Genomic DNA, 18,261 nt, shown 5'->3' with positions numbered 1-18,261 from the left:
TGGTTCCTGTCCTGGAACTAGCTCTTCTAGACCAGGCTGGCCTCGAACTCACAGAGATCTGCCTGCCTCTGCCTCCTGAGTGCTGAGATTAAAGGAGTGCGCCACCACTGCCCGGCTTAGAACTTTTAAGTTTAAAATATCCAGAGTCGGCAGTGGTGGCATATACCTTTAATCCTAGCATTTATAAGACAAAGGCAGGTGGATCTTTGTGAGTTCGAAGTCAGCCTGGTCTACAGAGTGAATTCCAGGACAGCCAGGGTAGCACAGAAAAACCTTGTCTTGAAAACCAAATATAGATAGATAGATAGATAGATAGATAGATAGATAGATAGATAGATAGATAGATAGATAGATAGATATAAAATATCCTACTTGGTACAACCAACCAAGCCTCATAGAAACACATACCATAAGCCTCACACAGGAAGTGAATTTAAATAAACCGGGTCCCACCTAGGAATAATGGTACAGACCTGTGATCCTAGCACTCAGAGGCTGAGAATGAAGCTCTTAAATTTGAAGCTAACCTGGGCTATATAAATTGTTCCAGACCAGCCTGAACTACATAGCAAGACCCTGTCTCAAAAATAAAATAGAATAAAATAAAATAAGCCAACTCTGTAGACTTGATGTATTCCTATAAAGTGATCCCCAGAGTGGTCAGGTTCAAGAGATCTGCTTTTCCAAATTCATACTCTAAGTTCTACCACTGCGAGGCAAGAGGAAGGTCCACAACCAGTCCCCAGTACCGAGAGACTGTCTCTTGTTCGACTTTCCTCACCTCAAAGGAACTTAAGCTGAAGAGAAGCCTGGGGAAAGGTGAGGGTGAAGAATGAGGGGGAAAGGTGAGGAACGGAGATGTAGGATAATGCTGTCTTCTTGGGGTTTGGTTTGGCTCTGAAACAGGGTCTCATGTAGCTCAGACTGGCACCTAACTCACTCTGCAGCTGAGAATGGCCTTGGGTTCCTGATCCCCCTGCCTCTCTTCCCAAATGCTAGGAACAGCAGGTGAACCACCAGGCTGGGCTTCAGGCAGTCCTGTCAGGCATTGCTAACATCAGAAAAAGGAACCACCTAACCCTCTGCCTCCTACATAGTCCTTACCCGGGCTGGGTGCCGGCCCGATGCTCTAAAGCCAAAATAGCTGTGCCATAAGATACCGGTAGGACTGCAGCATCCTGTAGAGAGACGCTTTCTGGAATCCGCCAGAGGGTCTACACAAAGAAATTACAGCATTTGTGGAAATGTGTGCCTGGTTACCGAAGCTGTTCAATACACATTACGATGTGATTGGTGAGTAATTTGCAATGGGAAACACATGTCTATTATCACCTATTAAGGAGTACAGATCAAGACCAAGCAAGCCGGGGTGAGTTTAGGACTTGGGTATAACAGACTTCCAACCCCTGAGGCTGGCATCTGCTCAAAAAAGGAGCCAACTGAAGGAGAACAGACTCCGGATTACTATGAGGTCACAGGTAAACTGTAAATCGTACCTCCCTAAAACTGGATGGGATCCTTATAACACTAGGGGGCACCATTCACATCCTGCTCACCCCATTCCGGCGACCCTGTTCCCAGTGCAGACCACTTCATATGCTTATAGGAAAACAAACACATGATATCCAACTCAATGCGTTAAACCAGTTTTTCAACCACCTGTCACTAAAAAGGGTCCAAATAAATGGCCAGCCAGTTGTTCCGGCACTGAAAAAAATAAACAAACAAAAGAACTCTGTGCCAGGGCTGTCAAACCAATACAGAGTTTAGTTAGCATTTGAAGGAAGATAAAAAATGCTTGGCTAGAAACAAGCTATAATGACACAAACACAAAAGAAGGGCAATGTGAGGAAGAGAGACATGGAAACCGAAAACCAAAGAGGAAATCTATGCATCCATGAGTGCCCAGAGGCAGCTATACCTTCTGGTCAATGACACACTCTTCGGCCATAGCGTTCAGCTTAGGACAAACTCCAATAACCCGATCTCCCTGGAGGGAAAGAACACATGTACTTGGCCCACATTCCAAGACACACATCTCTGCCAGAAGACACGGCTTGGCCTTAATATCTACTCAGAGTTCATTTCTGGTTTGAAAACAAGGCAATTCTCTCAATACCAAGCTACCAAGCCAATAGGAACACATTTTAGACACCAGGGACGAGGAAGGGAAGTTGGTAAGAATTAGCATCCCTGATTATTTCTTTCACTTGAGACTCAAACTTAAAAATCCTTTATCCAAAAAAAAAAAAAAAAAAAAAAGAGCAAGCTCTTTATTCCTTCAGTAACTGAAGATCAAGTGTTGTCTTATATTTGTAATAGTTTAATAAGGCCAGAAACTTCCACCCACTCTCCCCACCTCCTCATTCAGAATTCATTCTTTGCCTTCTGTCTTGAGTTCCTTTGGTCACATGGCCAAGGCCAGGAGAACACACAGTCTGGGGTTTTAACCAGTTTACCTTGTTCACAGTGCTGACATCTTTTCCTGTCTCCAGGACAGTCCCAGAAAACTCCATCCCTGGAACATTTAAACATTAGGTTTACCTTTGTAGCCCAGCACTCTGGAGATAGGAAAACTCTGATCAACAGGGCCCCTCATCTGCTCTTGGGAGCTATTAAGTTTTGAATGCCCAAAGGGTAAAAGGTGGTACTCAAAACACAGGATAATGAGTGTAAGGTTTCATCGTCTCAACACATAAACTATAGCTGCCCCACTCTCGACCTAGGTCATTCATGAATATGCATTCAGTACACAGGTACTTTTGACCCTGATCACAGGGCCACCGGGCTCCTATACAACCCCAACTACAATCACCAAGTTTTATTTCATGTCTCCTTTGCTGAGCTCTGAGGAGGGCCTCAAGACAGTACTTAGCTCAGAACAGGATGAGTTAGTGTCGTGTCTGCCCTTTCTTCAGCCACCTCTGAAATTTCTCTTCCTTTATTTATGTGTTTGTTTCTTTGTTTTTTGTTAGTTTTTTTTTTGTTGGGGGGGGTTATTTTTGGTTTGTTTTTTTTTTATTTTTATTTTTATTTTTTTCGAGACAGAGTTTTTCTGTGTAGTCCTGGCTATCCTGGGACTCACAGAGTCCGCCTCCGACGTCCAGGTGCTGGTATTAAAGGCACGCACCACCACCCAGCCACCTCTGAAATTCCTGAACCTAATAGCTATGCATTTCCTACTTGCTCTGCCGGGGAATAACTTAATTGTGACATCTTCCTCTGATCTATTCTTTCAGCAAATACAAGGAGAAGGAAATGGTTCTGGTATTAAAACACAATACCAAAAACCCCAAACATAACAGCTGTGTTGCAATCATGCAATCACTATAATCTTTATGTTTATCTATATAAAATATGCATGTGCTCCAAATACACTAAGCTCTGCTTAGATCTCCTTAAATAACTTCAACAACAAAAAACTAAAAGTAACCAGAGAGAGTGTGATGGAAGTCAGACAGTGGGCTGCTAGGATACGCTTGGGCTTTTTCTTCCTCTTCTTTTTGAACCTTTGACATTGAGCTCCTTTGGGCTTGGGATGATGAGGATACAGGTCTTAGCTGCAAGCGTGTTTATGATCCTTCAGTGAAAATATAAAATGGAGGCAACACCAAGAAGGCAAAGGGATAACTAGGGTTAACAACAGCATTCTGGTGAACACAACATCTAAAGGGCTGCCCATTTATTCATTTGAAAGTAGTTAGGGAATGTCCTTAGCTAGCTGTGCCTGTCACCTTGACACAGCCCAGAAGTATCTGAGGGATTCTCAATTAGGGGCTTGCCTCAGTCAGATTTGCCTGTGGGCATGTCTGTGGGGCATTTTTCTGATTACTACCTGATGCAGAAGAGTCTAGCTCACTGTGAGTGGTACTGGCTCTGTGTAGATGGGCCTGGGTAATATAAGAAAAGCTGCACCTAAGAGCAAGCAGCGTTCTCAACAGTTTCTGCTTCAGTTCCTGTACTGACTGTAAGCCAAATAACCCTTTCCTCCCCAGGTTGATTTTGGTCATTGCTTTATCACAGCAACTGACAATCTAGCTAAACCACTGAGTGTCATCCATCTATAAACAAACCAGAGCAATGCTAAGCTGGGGATACAATACTGAGCACTGAGGCCTGGGGAGGAGGAGGGGGAGTGTCATGAGGTAGTGACTCTAACAGTGATGATGGTGTATGTAACAAAAAAACCTCCCTCACTACTCAAGCCTGGCAGAGGGTGGAGACTAGTGTCTGAGAAGATGCATGTGGCTCTGAAAACCCTCAGAATCTCCTTTTCCTGAAGTAGTCGATTGGTCCCCTGTACTCACCAGGTGTAAAGGGAAGAGGGGGTTTTTCCTGATACTGGCCACGACAGACCAGAATATCGGCAAAGTTAATGCCACAGAAATGAACATCAACTCTGACCTGCAAAGGAAACAGAACAACAAAACAGAGACAAAGTTCATTTGGTAACAATTAACTCAAAAAGGGTTACTGAATGAATGACAGCCATATGCCAAGTACTGAACAAAAAACCAGACAGAGTATTATAAGGCAAAAGGGACAAAGCTAAGGCTTCTGTGGACCTAAAAGTATAGGCATCAACTAAAGAATAATGAAGCTAAATGAGTCTCACGATGTAGCCCAGGCTGGCCTCAAACTTGAAATCTTCCCGGAATTATAAACCTCAACCATCATGCCTGGCTCATGTAAAATATTAAAGATAGGAAAAAGCACACATGAAGGTATGTGACCCCTTGAGGAATGCCAAGAAAAACTAGGAGCATAACCTTTGAGCTAATAAAAGCAAAGAAACAATGATTCAGACCAGGAGGTGAAAGTTTGGCACAAATAAAAGTGATGGCATGTGTGAGCGTCCTGTATCAGAGACAAAAGAAAAACCAGTGAGCCTAGAACACGAAGCGGAGAAAGAAACAAGGCCCCCCAAGAGAGTGAGCAAGCTCCACTACACCGAGATTTGCAGCTGTGAACTTCGTACGAGGAACAGCAGGATGCCACTGAGGGGGTCTAAGCATAGACAACTACGGTCTGAACTCAAGGAGCTGGAATCCTGGAGGCCCAGCCTAGAGCCCTGTCTTCTGTGCTCTCCACAAAGCTGTCATGGAGCAGACCAGCAGCGACATGGCCAGGAGTTCTCAAACCAGTGGGTCTCCAACTCCCCGATGCTGTGCCCTTTAATTGAGTTCCTCATGTGGTGGTGACCCTCAATCACAGAACTGTTGCATTGCTACTTCATAACTGTCATGTTGCTGCTGTTGTGAACTGTAATGTAAATATCCGCTCTGCAGGATATCTGATAGGAGACCCCTGTGAAAGGGTCATTTGGGCCCCAAAGGGGTGACAACTCACAGGTTGAAAACCACTGCTCTAGGCTTTCTGGGGAACCAGTGAGTCTCAAAAGGTCCTGGGCCAACCTCAGCATCCCCTGGGGATTTCTTAGAAACTCACACTTCGGCAGGTCATGTGCCTTTAATGACAGCACTGAGAAGGCAGAGCAAGGCAGATCTCTGTGAGTTCCAGGCCAGCCTAGTCTCCACAGTAAATTCCAGGTCAGCCAGGGATACATAGGAAACTGTCTAAAGAAAAAGAAAGTAAAAAATTCAGACATTCAGGCCACACCCCATGCTGAATCATATGCGGGAAGTAAAGGCTCAGCAATCTGTCTGAACAGGCCCAGATGACACCCGTACTCACTAGTGAACATATCCCAACAGACTCTGGAATCCCAGAAGATGCCAGTCAGAATTCCAAACCAATAGCATTTACTTGTTTAAGTTTAATACAGAGGTGGCAGGGTGGTTAGAAGCCATTTTTCATCCACAAAAAGCATTCATTTCTCAATTCATTTTGGTTTTCGAGACAGGGTTTCTCTGTGTAATAGCTTTCTTGAAACTTGCTCTGTAGACCAGGCTGGCCTCGAACTCACAGAGATCCACCTGCCTCTGCCTCCTGAGTGCTGGGATTGATTAAAGGCGTGCGCCACCGCTGCTTACAGCATTTCTCTATTCCTTAGGCAGGTGCTACGTGCCAGAGTTCATTCCAAACTCCAGGGATTTAATGTTGGAATAACAGTAGTGTAAATAAGGCTCTCACGAGCTAACTCCCCAGCCTTGGAGTAGTTGCTGACTCACAGGTCCTCAACGCACTCCATTTTGATTTTAAGAACAATTTAGCCAAGAGTGGCGAGGCATTTCTGTGCTCTGGGAGCCGGTGCAAGATCCTAAACTCAAGGTCAGTCTGGATTACGTGGTGTGTTAAAAAACAAAAAAGCACCAATTCCCCCAGAAAGGAATGATTCAAGAGGAGCTCTGGGCACACGAGTCGGGAGAAACTGCTATCACATGCTCTTCCAAGCAATCCATTTTAACCACAGCCTCCATTCTGGTGACCTTTAGGGCTGCAGCTGCGTTTCTGCCTCCCGTCAGCGATCCCTAGCGTGAAGTCACTTGCTGGCTCCACCCTGTTTCAAGTTCTGCATCCTTCGCTACGTGTTTGTCACGTACTGTCACCACTGTGGTCCCTAGGCAAAGCCAAGGTGGCTTTCACCTATCTGGTGAAACCACACAGGAAAAAAATACCAAATTACTGCAGGGCTTCAGAGGGGCTCGGGCATGTATTCACTAGATTGGGGTTTGGGAGAGTGGGAAGGGCAGATAATTTGATGCTGACTAGGGGCTAAGCAAAGGATAAGGGTCCTTTTATCTCTATTGTTATGTAAAGCCGTGTGTAAATCAGATGCTGTTTCTAAGGCAACTGCTCTGGAGTTTTGGAAAGGGGCCTATACGTGAGTTTTGAGAGATTGCTTCCTGACAGTTTTGGCCTTTCTGTGAACCTTGAAAGGGCTTGATCTTCCAGCCCAGAGTGGATGCGCTCTAGCCTCCGGGTCACCCCCTATGCTTGGGAACTAGGATCTTGACTGCGGCAGGAAGCCATCTACTGTGTGGCCAAGATAGACGGAGATTTTGAACCGTACGTGGAGGCATCCAGGGGTCAAGTCTGTCACCCTACCTCCTGTGGCCCGACAGGGCGGGAAGCCACCTCTTCAATGACCAGGGGACGCTTCAACTCGGAGCAGAGTGCAGCGCGGTAGTGCCGGCCTTGGCTCTGCGCGGCTCGCCTGCAAAGAAGAAAACGGGGCTGGTTTTCTCGGTGTACCCGGGGGCCGGTACTGGGGGGCTCTGGGGAAGAGTTGGGCTTGCACCTGTAGAGCCACGTCGAAAGGAGGTGCCGTGCACACAGCCGCGCCGCCATGACTAGCTGAAACTCGTGAGGGGCGTGGCCAGCGCGTGGCAGGAAGAGCCCGGGGGAGAGCGGAAAGGCGTCCCTGGACGCGCCCCGAGGACCGGGCGACCTGTGACCCAGCGGGTGGGGCTCGCTCTGTCCGCCCAGGGGCCAGCAGCTGCAGCCTGCTTCTAAGGCTAGACCACGGGGCGCACAGCCCTGGAGTCCGTCCTCGGTGCAGAAGAGCAAAAAGGAAGCATGAGGAAAATGATTCGATTACCTCAGATTAACTTTTTTTTTTTTTTTAATTTTATTTTGAGACGACAGTCTATGCAGCTCTCACTGCCCTGGAACTCGCTGTGTTAAGCAGGCTGGCCTAAAAGATGTGATCTTCCTGCCTCTGCTTCCTGGATGCTGGAACTATGTAAAATCTGTATTCAGCGCCAGGCGGTGGTGGTACAATCCTTTAGTCCCAGCCCTTGGAGGGGGGGACACGGAAGCAGGTGGATTTTTGTGAGTTGGAGGCCAGCCTGGTCTACAGAGCGCGTTCCAGGACAGCCAGGGCCACACAGAGAAATCCTGTCTTGAAAAACTAAACAAGAGCATCAACAAAATCTGTATTTGGAAGCTACTATATTTCTGCAGTAGTTCCAGGGTTCTCTATCGGAAAGAAGTACTAAGGTGAATCCTTTGATGTCTGCATTCAAACGCCTTGCTAGGGTCCCTGCCACTAATTTTCTCACACAGGATTAATTATGATAAAACTAAACAGTTGCTAACGATCTGGTGTTAACGGATCCTAAGCAAATCCAAAGAGAATGTCCAATTAGACCGAAGCCAGCTGGGCACACGCCTGTACTCCCGGGACCCAGGAGACAGAGACAAGAAAAAAGTCTAACATTCGAATCAGCCCGAGCTACAGAGTGAGACCCTGTCTCAAGTAAAAATAAAAGATGAATGAACATGATGACAAACGCCTCTAATCCCATCACTCAGAAGAAGGCAGAGAGATGACTCTCCATAAATCTGAGGCCAGCCTGGCCTACATAGCCAATTCCTGGCCAGTCAGGGTTACATAGTTAAAGCATGTCTCAAAATATAAATTAATGAGGAAACTGAAATCAAAACTCAATGGTTTCCATGTTCCAAAGGCCTGCTTATATCAGGTTTAACATTTAGTAAATGTGATTCAGTGACCACATAATCCCTAGGTGCAAAGGTACATCATGGAAGAATTAAAAGCAACATTATTATATATGAAATATTATATAAAACTGGCTAGGAATTGGCATGATGGCTGAATGGTTAAAGGTGCTTGTTATCAAGCTTGACAACTGAATTCAATCTCCAGAACCTGCATCGTGGAAGGAGAGAACCTATTCCCAAAAATGTCCTCTAAACTCCAAATGCTAGCCTTATTACATATGTACACACAAAAAAAATATATATAATATATTTTTATTTATTGTTTATTATTAAATAATTCTATAAATATTACATAAATTTATTTTATTATATACTAAATATATATTACATATTAAAAATAAACTGGCTAGACATACTTGCAACAACAACCAAATATATACCAGCACTATATGAGAGGTATGTGATATACTGGGGAGACTGTACCATTGGATAAATAGAATTTAATGACACCATAGTGTCTTTAAAAGACATCTGATCAAAGAGTATATAGGTCACAGATTGAAACCCAATACTACCACTTCTTTGACCCCTTCCTTAATGGTTCTTGCCCTCAATTAACTCTTCCATAAAAAGAAGGCACTGAACATGAATGAACAGCAATTGAATGAAGGGAAACCATAAAGCAAAGCTGAAATAAGAATGCTTTTCTGAGATTATGGCCCAGAGGCTTTGATGGTTGAGAAATCCAAGACCAAATAACCATCTCAGGTGTGTAGTAGAGGACACTGTCATTACAACATTTACTGGGCACTTTAGCTTCACATACATACAACAGAAGGGAAACAATGTCCAGAACGTGGTAAAATGTCTCAAAACCTGTGTTTCCAATGAGACAGACACGCAAACCCTTTGTAAACTGCTAATCACCAAGCATATGAGATGAAACCAGGAGCTGGAGATGTAGCACAGTGGCCCAGTGCTTGCCTGGCATGCTGGAGGCCCTGGGCTCAATCCTCAGCAAGTCGAAAAAATGGAAAGAAGTCAGGAATTGTGGAGAAATGCAATGTCACCACCAAATGGCCTTCTTAGGTTGGTAATGTAACTCTGTAGTAGGGCACCAACCTAGCCTGTGAGGCCCTGAGCTTGGTCACTAGCACCTAGGGGGAAAAGTTATAGTTGCCAAAAAACAGTCAACAACAAGAAATCTCAAATTTGTGATGTAACCAGAATCGTTTGTTCTGAGTATTAATTGCTTTGGCTTTGTAAACAAACAATTTGAGCTCCAACTGGTACCTCCAGAGTGCTGGGATTAAAAGTATATACCACCACACCCAACCCTGGTAACATTTCTTAATCTTATTTATATTTACAGTATTTGTATAATGCTTGACACTTTTAAGTATTTAATAGATGTATACCTAAAGAATTGTCGAATGAGAACTCAGTTATCTAGTATTAATTCTTCAGATAATTAGAAACAACTTTAAGTGTTAAGTCTCTTTTTCTTTTCTTTTCTTTTTCTTTTTTTTTTGGTTTTTCAAGACAGGGTTTCTCTGTGGCTTTGGAGCCTGTCCTGGAACTAGCTCTGTAGACCAGGCTGGTCTCGAACTCACAGAAATCCGCCTGCCTCTGCCTCCTGAGTGCTGGGATTAAAGGCGTGCGCCACCACCGCCCGGCTCTTTTCTTTTTTTTAATGTTTATTTATTTATTATCTATACAGTGTTCTTCCTGCATGTCTGCCTGCAGGCCAGAAGAGGGTACCAGATCTTATTACAGATGGTTGTGAGCCACCATGTGGTTGCTGTGAATTGAACTCAGAACCTTTCAAAGAGCAGGCAATGTTTTTAACCTCTGAGCCATCTCTCCAGCCCCCTCTCTTTATATTTTCAATTAAGTACTTTAATGGAAATGTTTTTATGTGCAAGTATATGATAGCAGGAACACATGTGTGGTATATGTTCATGTATGCATACGGGTGAACATGCCTGTACTCACCCAGAGGTCAGAGGAGGCAGCCTCTGTTTTTGAGTTGTGTTATTGGATAGCACACTTTTGCTGTGGAGGGTCCTTGTACATTCCGAGCACTGTCCTGTACTGAGATTATATTGCTTGTCTACTATTCTGTGAAAACAGAGAGGTTTGTGTATCCAACTTTGGCTTGCTTCTTCATCCCCAGGCCTCCGGCGGCTCCTGGATGTTAAATATTATCTCTCCATGTGATTTGCAGCAGAAGGAAGAATCATCTGTTACTCTTTTACTTCCCTAACGAGCCCTCAAGCTGGTGTGCAGGGCAGCAATGGCTCTCCTGCCTCCTTTGGAGGAGACAAACGATGGTTTGGATTTAACTGCTTGATGTTAATCTCCTTCAGGACTCAGCTTTTCTTCTTGTTTCTTCGTTCTGCCTCACTCCCAAATAAAACTAAATAACCAGGACAACCAGAAACAACAGCTGAAAGTAGACAGCAAGGTGTGGTGGCAACACCTTGATGGGCAGGCTAGATGTTCAGAGGAGGATGGTGGGTGTATCATCCTTTCACTTCCTGCTTTATTCCTTCAAGGCAGGGCCCCTCACTGGCCCTAGAGGAGGTGCTAAGCAAGCCCCAGGGATCCTCCTGTCTCCATCTCCCTCAGCACTAGGCTTAGAGAAGCACACCCAGGACCACTCCTGACTTTTTAGGAGGGTGTTGGGATTAAACTCTGGTCCTCATGTTTGTACAGCAAGCGCTTTTACTCACCAAGACATTGTCCTAGCCCCACAAAAATGTTCTACTATTGTTTTCACAATATTCTACCAATCCCAGAAAATATGAAGTTCATTGAGTATAAGGAAGCTTCTCAATACTGCATTCAACATTTATAAAACAATCTGAAGAAATTAGTAGGCGTCTATTTAAGAAGAGTCTTGAAAGATGTTGAAAGTATTTCAGGTAGTTGAGTTGGTCTGAGCACTTGTATGTAAAAGAAGTTTCACATTTACAGAGAGCAGTCAACAGCAAGGCAGGCTGTTTAGTAGTAGTTACCATGGTAGCAAAGGAAACATCTAGCCTGCCCATCAAGGTGTTGCCACCACACCTTGCTGTCTACTTTCAGCTGTTGTTTCTGGTTGTCCTGGTTATTTAGTTTTATTTGGGAGTGAGGCAGAACGAAGAAACAAGAAGAAAAGCTGAGTCCTGAAGGAGATTAACATCAAGCAGTTAAATCCAAACCATCGTTTGTCTCCTCCAAAGGAGGCAGGAGAGCCATTGCTGCCCTGCACACCAGCTTGAGGGCTCGTTAGGGAAGTAAAAGAGTAACAGATGATTCTTCCTTCTGCTGCAAATCACATGGAGAGATAATATTTAACATCCAGGAGCCGCCGGAGGCCTGGGGATGAAGAAGCAAGCCAAAGTTGGATACACAAACCTCTCTGTTTTCACAGAATAGTAGACAAGCAATATAATCTCAGTACAGGACAGTGCTCGGAATGTACAAGGATCCTCCACAGCAAAAGTGTGCTATCCAATAACACAACTCAAAAACAGAGGCTGCCTCCGAGTTCACCTCCATGTCTAGCACATAGCAAACACCCAGTGAATGTCAAGAGGGTGCAAACAAGGAACTCTACAAGCTGTCTAGGAAAGCTGCAGGCACCGCATAACTGAAGCCATGAATCCCAAAGGTGTTTGTTTGTTAGGCTTTATTACTATTTATTTATCCGTGTGTGTGTGTGTGTGTGTGTGTGTGTGTGTGTGTACATGCATTTATGTGCAACACATGCAAGAATCCATGGAGGCCAGAAGAGGGAGTCAGAGCATTTGTTAGCCCTGTAGTTGTTGGGGATGGAATTCGCAAAGAGCAGTAAATGCTCCTAACTGCTGACCCCATCATTCCGACCCCAGTTTTAAGGGTTCTTGCACATAATTCCTTACCTGAGTTTATGGCTACTCATAATTTAGTCTTCATTTATTCTAGTTCAGCATTGCTATCATAGTTATATGAATTATCATCTTGTGATGTCCTCCAAAATGCTTGAGATGTGGAGGCAGAGTTTGTTTTTTTGGTACTCTTCCCCAGGACGTGAATTCTGATCAGTCCAGGGGAGCTAGTGTTTATCAGCTTCAGAGATGTGCTTTGACATTGATCCGAGAGAGAAATGGCCAGGAACTACTTCTCCATCCCAGGAATAATCGAAGGTTTGCTATGCAAGTGATTTTTCCACCACCCATGGAATCAGGATTTCTGACCTGAGATGGAGTTCAGGATAATCCCAGCACTTGGAAGGCAGAGGCAAGAGGATCTCTGTGAGTTCAAGGCCAACCTCGACACACAGGAATACAGCAAAACCCTGTCTCAAAAAATAATGACAACAAAAAGATATTCTCATTAAACTGCCTCATTTGTAAGAAACAAAGTAAGTGGGATGTGGCCCAAGGTCTCACTGCTGGGTGGTGGCAGGGACAGACAGCTTTAGGATCAGATTTTTCCTGTGTGCTGCTCTGGTTACCATTCAGCCTGGGTCTCATTTCTCAACATGTACATCTTCTTCTTCATCGTCATCCATATTTCACCTTTTCACGGTGTTTCATAGGTTTCAAATCACTGTCACCCAAACAGTTTCACCATTATCATCGAGAGCAATGACAATCAGTGTTAGAAGGGAGCACTTGTTGGTTTCTCATAGCAGAGCAGTTACCAAGTGCTTTTACATGATTTCATTAACCCTCACAATGGTCCTAGATATCGGAAGACTAGCATACTATTTTTCCCCACTCTTTTATGGGTCAGGGAATATAAGCTGAAGGGGGTTAAGTAGCTTGCCCAAGGCTACACATCTAGGAAACCCAGCAGTTTAGCATCGCCCTAATTGCCTGCCAGAGCCCCTCCAACAATCTCCAGCCACCCACTGTGCTTCCCCCAAACGCCCTCTGGAGTAGACAAAGAAGGTATTATACAATGCATTGTAAAGCCTGCTCTGCTTGGAGTCTTCAGCTTGGTTTTATAGGAATTTTACAGTCTCTCAGGCCCAGAAAAGAGAATAATTCCCCCGAAGAAAAGAATAAAGTAAAAGCGGCCCTCCTGGGATGCCTGCAGTTGAAGGACAAGAACAGGAAGAAACGCTAGCACATAGTTAGGAGCAACCGCCCTGGTCGATAAAGCCATAAGCTTAAAAGTGCATTGGTTTCATGTCAGAGCAGACTGTGTAAGATTTAAAAGTGTGAGTACACACACACACAGGGATGCGCAACGTGATTACTAGAACAAGGCTCCGACTGAGTTGCCCGGTTACAAGCTGTGACTTAAGCAGGTACCAGCAGGCATTCGGGCTAAATTCTTGGCGTGTAGGTGGAAGCACTTAGAAGCAATGATGACCCAGGATGTGGGGACGGTCATCTCCCCAAAGTTCACCACCATCATCTGCGGGAAACAACTGTTTTCCAACTGGAGCCATCACTGTGGAACCAGTGAACAAATTCTCAAACGTCCTAGCAACTTTATGAAAACTGTTCAGTTTCCGCATTCCCCAGGGGAGGGAAATTCTCCGGTTGCACACGCCCTCCCTCACCTACCCCGAGGGAATGTGTACAACGCTGCACTAGCTCTCTAGTCTCACTGTTCAGGTCGGTGTTCCTCTCTATCACCATGGCCAACCTGCAAGAAATACAGATAATTCTAAGAATCGCTTTGTGAAGTAAAGGAATTTGGGTTGTGGGATTTGTCACACCTGCATTTGGTCCCTGGCTTAGCTACTTCCTCTTTGTAATCTTGGGAACGTAGTTTAATTTCTCGAAACTTCCACTCCCTCGTACGTAAAGCAGGCTTAAGAACAGCTGCCTCTGCCTCAGGTAGAGGTCGTGAGGATTAGGACACAGAAGCAAGTATACAACTAGATTCGCTAAGAAGACACACTCTTTGCCCTTGAGAGTCTCACCAGGTAACCGGGCAGTAGTGACATCAGCTTGGTCTACAGAACGAGCTCTAGGGCAGTCAGGGCTACACAGAGAAATCCTGTCTCGAAAGACCAAAAACATTGTCTCACCATCTAGCAGAGTGAAGCGCAAAGGTGTAGTGGGGGCTGTAGGACCAGAGAGAAAGGTTAACTGTCCCCTGTTTCTAACAGGATTAGCCAGTCAGGAGACACAGCCAGTCAGGAGACACAGGCTGGGTAAGGGATTGCATACAGGAGAATATGGAAAGTTCAAGGTGGTCCAAGGTGGGTTGAGCCAAAGAACAGTGAAAGGGGGCTGGGAGAGAACGAGTATAAATTTTAGAGTCAGACAGTTGGGAGCTCCATCACTTTCCAGCCTACATCTCAACCAAGTGACCTCTCCTGAATCTCAGCTTCCACATTTATGAAATGACTCTGATCACAGATCTTTTATATGGAAAATGCCTGGCACAGAATCTACTTCTTAAAATTATTTTGATTGCTCTGTATCTCTGTTTATCTACACAAATCTTGATGGTTGGCCTATAGTCTACAAACCTTTCCTTTCAAATCGGTGGGAACATAAATGAGGGAGTGATTCACTTAACACACATTGGTTAAACACCAGCATGTGCCAGACAAATGGGAATCCAACAGGGAACAAAACAGACAGTTCTCGGCCCTGGTGGGACTTTAGTTCCTAAATTGAGATGTGGGAGGACAGTCTATGTGCCCCCCCCCAGGCTCCCCAGTTCACTGATAAAAAGCTAATAAACCGGGAAAGCAAAGTTCCCAAAAGGTCTAGATGTTAATCCCACTTCCTAATAACAACTGGGAGGCTCCTGTCCTCTCCTTAATCGGGTCTTGCTTATCAAGCCCCAGCTTCCTGTTGTGACCCAGGGGACCTAGTGCCTTGTGTTGTTTGGCAGGAAGAAATGTCAAGGAGGGCTCAAGCGGTTCTCGGGCTCTGCTGCCTGAAGTGGTGGCAGGAGGAAACGGGAAAGGAGCTTGCACACTGTCCCGAGCAAGATTCGCTTATCTCAGCCGCCAAGAGATAAGCAAGCTCAAATGTCTTGTGAGGGTGCAGAGGGGCTGTTATTTCAACAGCAGGATAATCATCCTTCACAGGTGTGGTTATCTTTAAGAAAAGCCTTCACCACAGGAATCTCACTTAACCCATCAGACTGTAGGAGTTAGGAATTAATCCCTTTAATCCCACCCTGCCCTTATAAATTGACTCCTCTCTCTCCTTAGCCTCCTTCCACACAGCACTTGAATACATTAAAAAAACAAAACAAAAACCTCTTACCTCATTCACAGACATCTCCTCACAGCCAAGTCCATAAACCTTTCGAATATACTTGTTGGTTTCACTTACATTCACTCACCCCACCGTGGGCCAATCCCAAGTGCCACTGAGAGTGTTCTTGCTGTCCCCAATGATGTCCTGTTTGCCTAGTCTCACAGATACTTGTCAGTCTCTAACATGGCTGGCTTCTTGTGGCTTCTGAAACCAGTCACTGCTTGCTCTCCTCAGCCTGTTCCGTTCTGTCATGCTTCCAGTTCCCCTGCCACCCTCAATGCCTTCAACCACGTATGTACACCTGTCTGTCTCTCCCTTTCCTTAAGTGAATTCTTTTTCCTCAAAATCCTATTCCAGCTTCTGGTTTGAGCACCCTTTCCTAACTCTTGGTCTCTCTCAACCTCAAAACATACTCGGTCCCTCTCTCTCAGCCACTTTCTCGTGTCTGCTGCATAGAGTCACTAAAGCACTTAGCATCTGGTGTTATGATAAGCCAACGTTTCTTTATTCTGAAGAAAAGTAGGAAAAACTTCAGAAAAGAGGTGGTGATTTCTCAGGTTTTGCTTTCCAAGTGCCTGGCTCTGTGCCTGGGACACGGCAGCCATGGAGGCTTCAAGGTATTGGCCAAATTCCCCAGACTCAAGCCATTGGAGGGTGCCGCTCATTTGGTCTTGTGACTCTCTGCCTGCACATGGAACCCAGCGAGGTTACAAGAATTTTAGTCTCAAATACCGAAGACACCTGTAAGTCAAGGGCCAAGATGGTGGGAGGATTTCCTCTTCCCCACAGACATTGCTCACTTACCAGGTGCGGAAGGTTTGGTATGTGCAGTCTTCCTTTCACACTTCCCAGGATAAGAGAAGGAAAAAAAAAAATAACCACCTCCCATCTCTTCCTCCCACTAGACAGGCACCACCATCATTTCCTTTTGAGCCAGGAGGCAGGAAGCCTAGCTTACCTCCTGAAACTCCCAGTTAGCATTAGGTTTCCTCACAGGAGAATGTGCTAGGGAATGATCTAATAAGACATTATCACGGGGTTAGCCATGAATACTCCCTACCATCCTGAAGTAACATTCCAGGAAATGCACCCCCCCACCAAAAAAAAAAAAAAGGAAACTTGGCTTGCCCTGGGATAAACAAGCTTTCTAAAGAGAGAGAGACTGCTGCAGACAGTGTGTGCGTTTGCCAATTACAAGCTCAAGTTCCACCCAAATACACACAATCAAAGGCTTTACCAAGGCCATCATTACATGTACACGGCCCTCCTGCTGTTGCGGGCAACATTTTCCTGCCGCAGTGAAGCAAGAGGAATGTCATCACGGCGGCGGCGGGGCAGAGACAGCTTGTTTGGAGTGGAGTGGCAAGGTCTCTGTTCCACCTGATGACTCATGTCACCTTGTCATGTTAGCGCCACAGATTGGGAGGGAGAGGAGGAAACCAAGAGGAAAAGAGTGGGCTGTGTGTGCGTGTAATCTGTTTCACCGTTTTAGAAGGCCTTTTAATGAGCTTTCTCATTAAGGGCTCTGTGGGTCTATGCTTAAAGTTTTCCGGAAACGCCGATTAGCAAGCTGAAATCAGATGGCACCTTCCCAGAGGTGGCTTGTTTCTGGAGTACTGTCAGGGAGGGAGACGATGGGAGAAGAGGTGGCCTAGCAAATCTGAAACCAAATGATGTGACTTCAGCCAATCCCCATAAAAATTCTAATGTTCATCAATTATTAGAATATCAGAGGCATCCGGGATAGCTTTGGTCTATTCAATTTGTTCCTCGGAACAGAGAGGATAACTGTCTTGTGCTATTCTAGCCCTCAGCTCATATTTCCTGTAGGGCATGCATTACACTGCATCAAAGACAAAGTGCCCTCTGGACTCTCTCCTGTAGTAAGATGGGCACCAAGTCTTACCTAGGCTTCCTTTTTATATCTAGGGGCTCAATGCAGTGTGCAAATCTGGTGTTATGTCGACTAAATATGATTTAACCATTGCACTAACTCAATGAAGTGCAACTGGCACATGGAAAATCCATCAAAGATTTAGGCAAGTACTGAGCTGCATGTCAGAATACTTTATCAGGTTGCAGGACTCTGAAAACATTTCACTGTACTGACAGCCCCAAAGTAAAACAACAGCCTTCCTTTAAAACTGTCCAGAGGAAGAAATGTATTGAGATTCAGAGAGACAATTGCCTTGCTGCAGTGAGCATCGTCTGTTGGGTTTCTGCGTATGAATGGGTCCTTTTCATAACAGAGAGATAGATGTGGCTTTTGCTTTGTTTGCCTTGCCAGTGAGTTTACTTAACAGAATACAAGCACAGATGCATGAAAGTGAACCCTAGCTGTTGCCTAGCTTGAGCCAATTGTCCTGTACTCCCCACTTCTGTTTGGATGGTACAAAGAATGTCCTATTCCCAGCGATTCTAGAGACGTTCGTATGATATATTTGTAAACCCTGAGACAATGCTGGCCATCAGAGTGAGTATGATGGAGCATAAAACAAGGAGAGGGGCTGGGGCTACCCCTCATTACTGATTCATTGGACTGGATACAAACACTAAGAGAGGCTGATGCAATTCTCCCTAAAATGTTTCCTGAATGGTCCAGTTCCCCCTAAGTCTGGTGAAGAACAGTCTTATATCCATGCCAAGGGCTGGCACTCTCTCTCTCTCTCTCTCTTCCTCCCTCCCT

General features: G+C 45.1%; 1 protein-coding gene across 2 annotated transcripts in view; it reads right to left on the bottom strand.

Moving 5' to 3' along the window:
* Positions 1–7,273, bottom strand: part of LOC101979326 (quinone oxidoreductase-like protein 2) — a 34,642-nt gene extending 27,369 nt beyond the window's left edge. Inside the window, exons 1-6 of one of the 2 annotated variants that reach the window (XM_005363928.2) lie at positions 7,202–7,273; positions 7,009–7,117; positions 4,308–4,404; positions 2,460–2,518; positions 1,922–1,990; positions 1,105–1,214 (exon numbers count right to left, since the gene is read on the bottom strand). In XM_005363928.2, the coding sequence (XP_005363985.1) occupies positions 1,105–1,214; positions 1,922–1,990; positions 2,460–2,518; positions 4,308–4,404; positions 7,009–7,117; positions 7,202–7,251 (494 nt within the window). In that variant the 5' untranslated portion in view covers positions 7,252–7,273. The remainder of the gene's footprint in view (positions 1–1,104; positions 1,215–1,921; positions 1,991–2,459; positions 2,519–4,307; positions 4,405–7,008; positions 7,118–7,201) is intronic. The other variant, XM_026787629.1, reaches the window with a different exon arrangement.
* Between the last annotated feature and the right edge of the window lie 10,988 nt (positions 7,274–18,261).

This window comes from Microtus ochrogaster, assembly GCF_000317375.1.
Source record: "Microtus ochrogaster isolate Prairie Vole_2 chromosome 6 unlocalized genomic scaffold, MicOch1.0 chr6_random_2, whole genome shotgun sequence".
Lineage (NCBI taxonomy): Eukaryota > Metazoa > Chordata > Mammalia > Rodentia > Cricetidae > Microtus > Microtus ochrogaster.
This window is presented reverse-complemented; position numbering and strand designations above follow the sequence as displayed.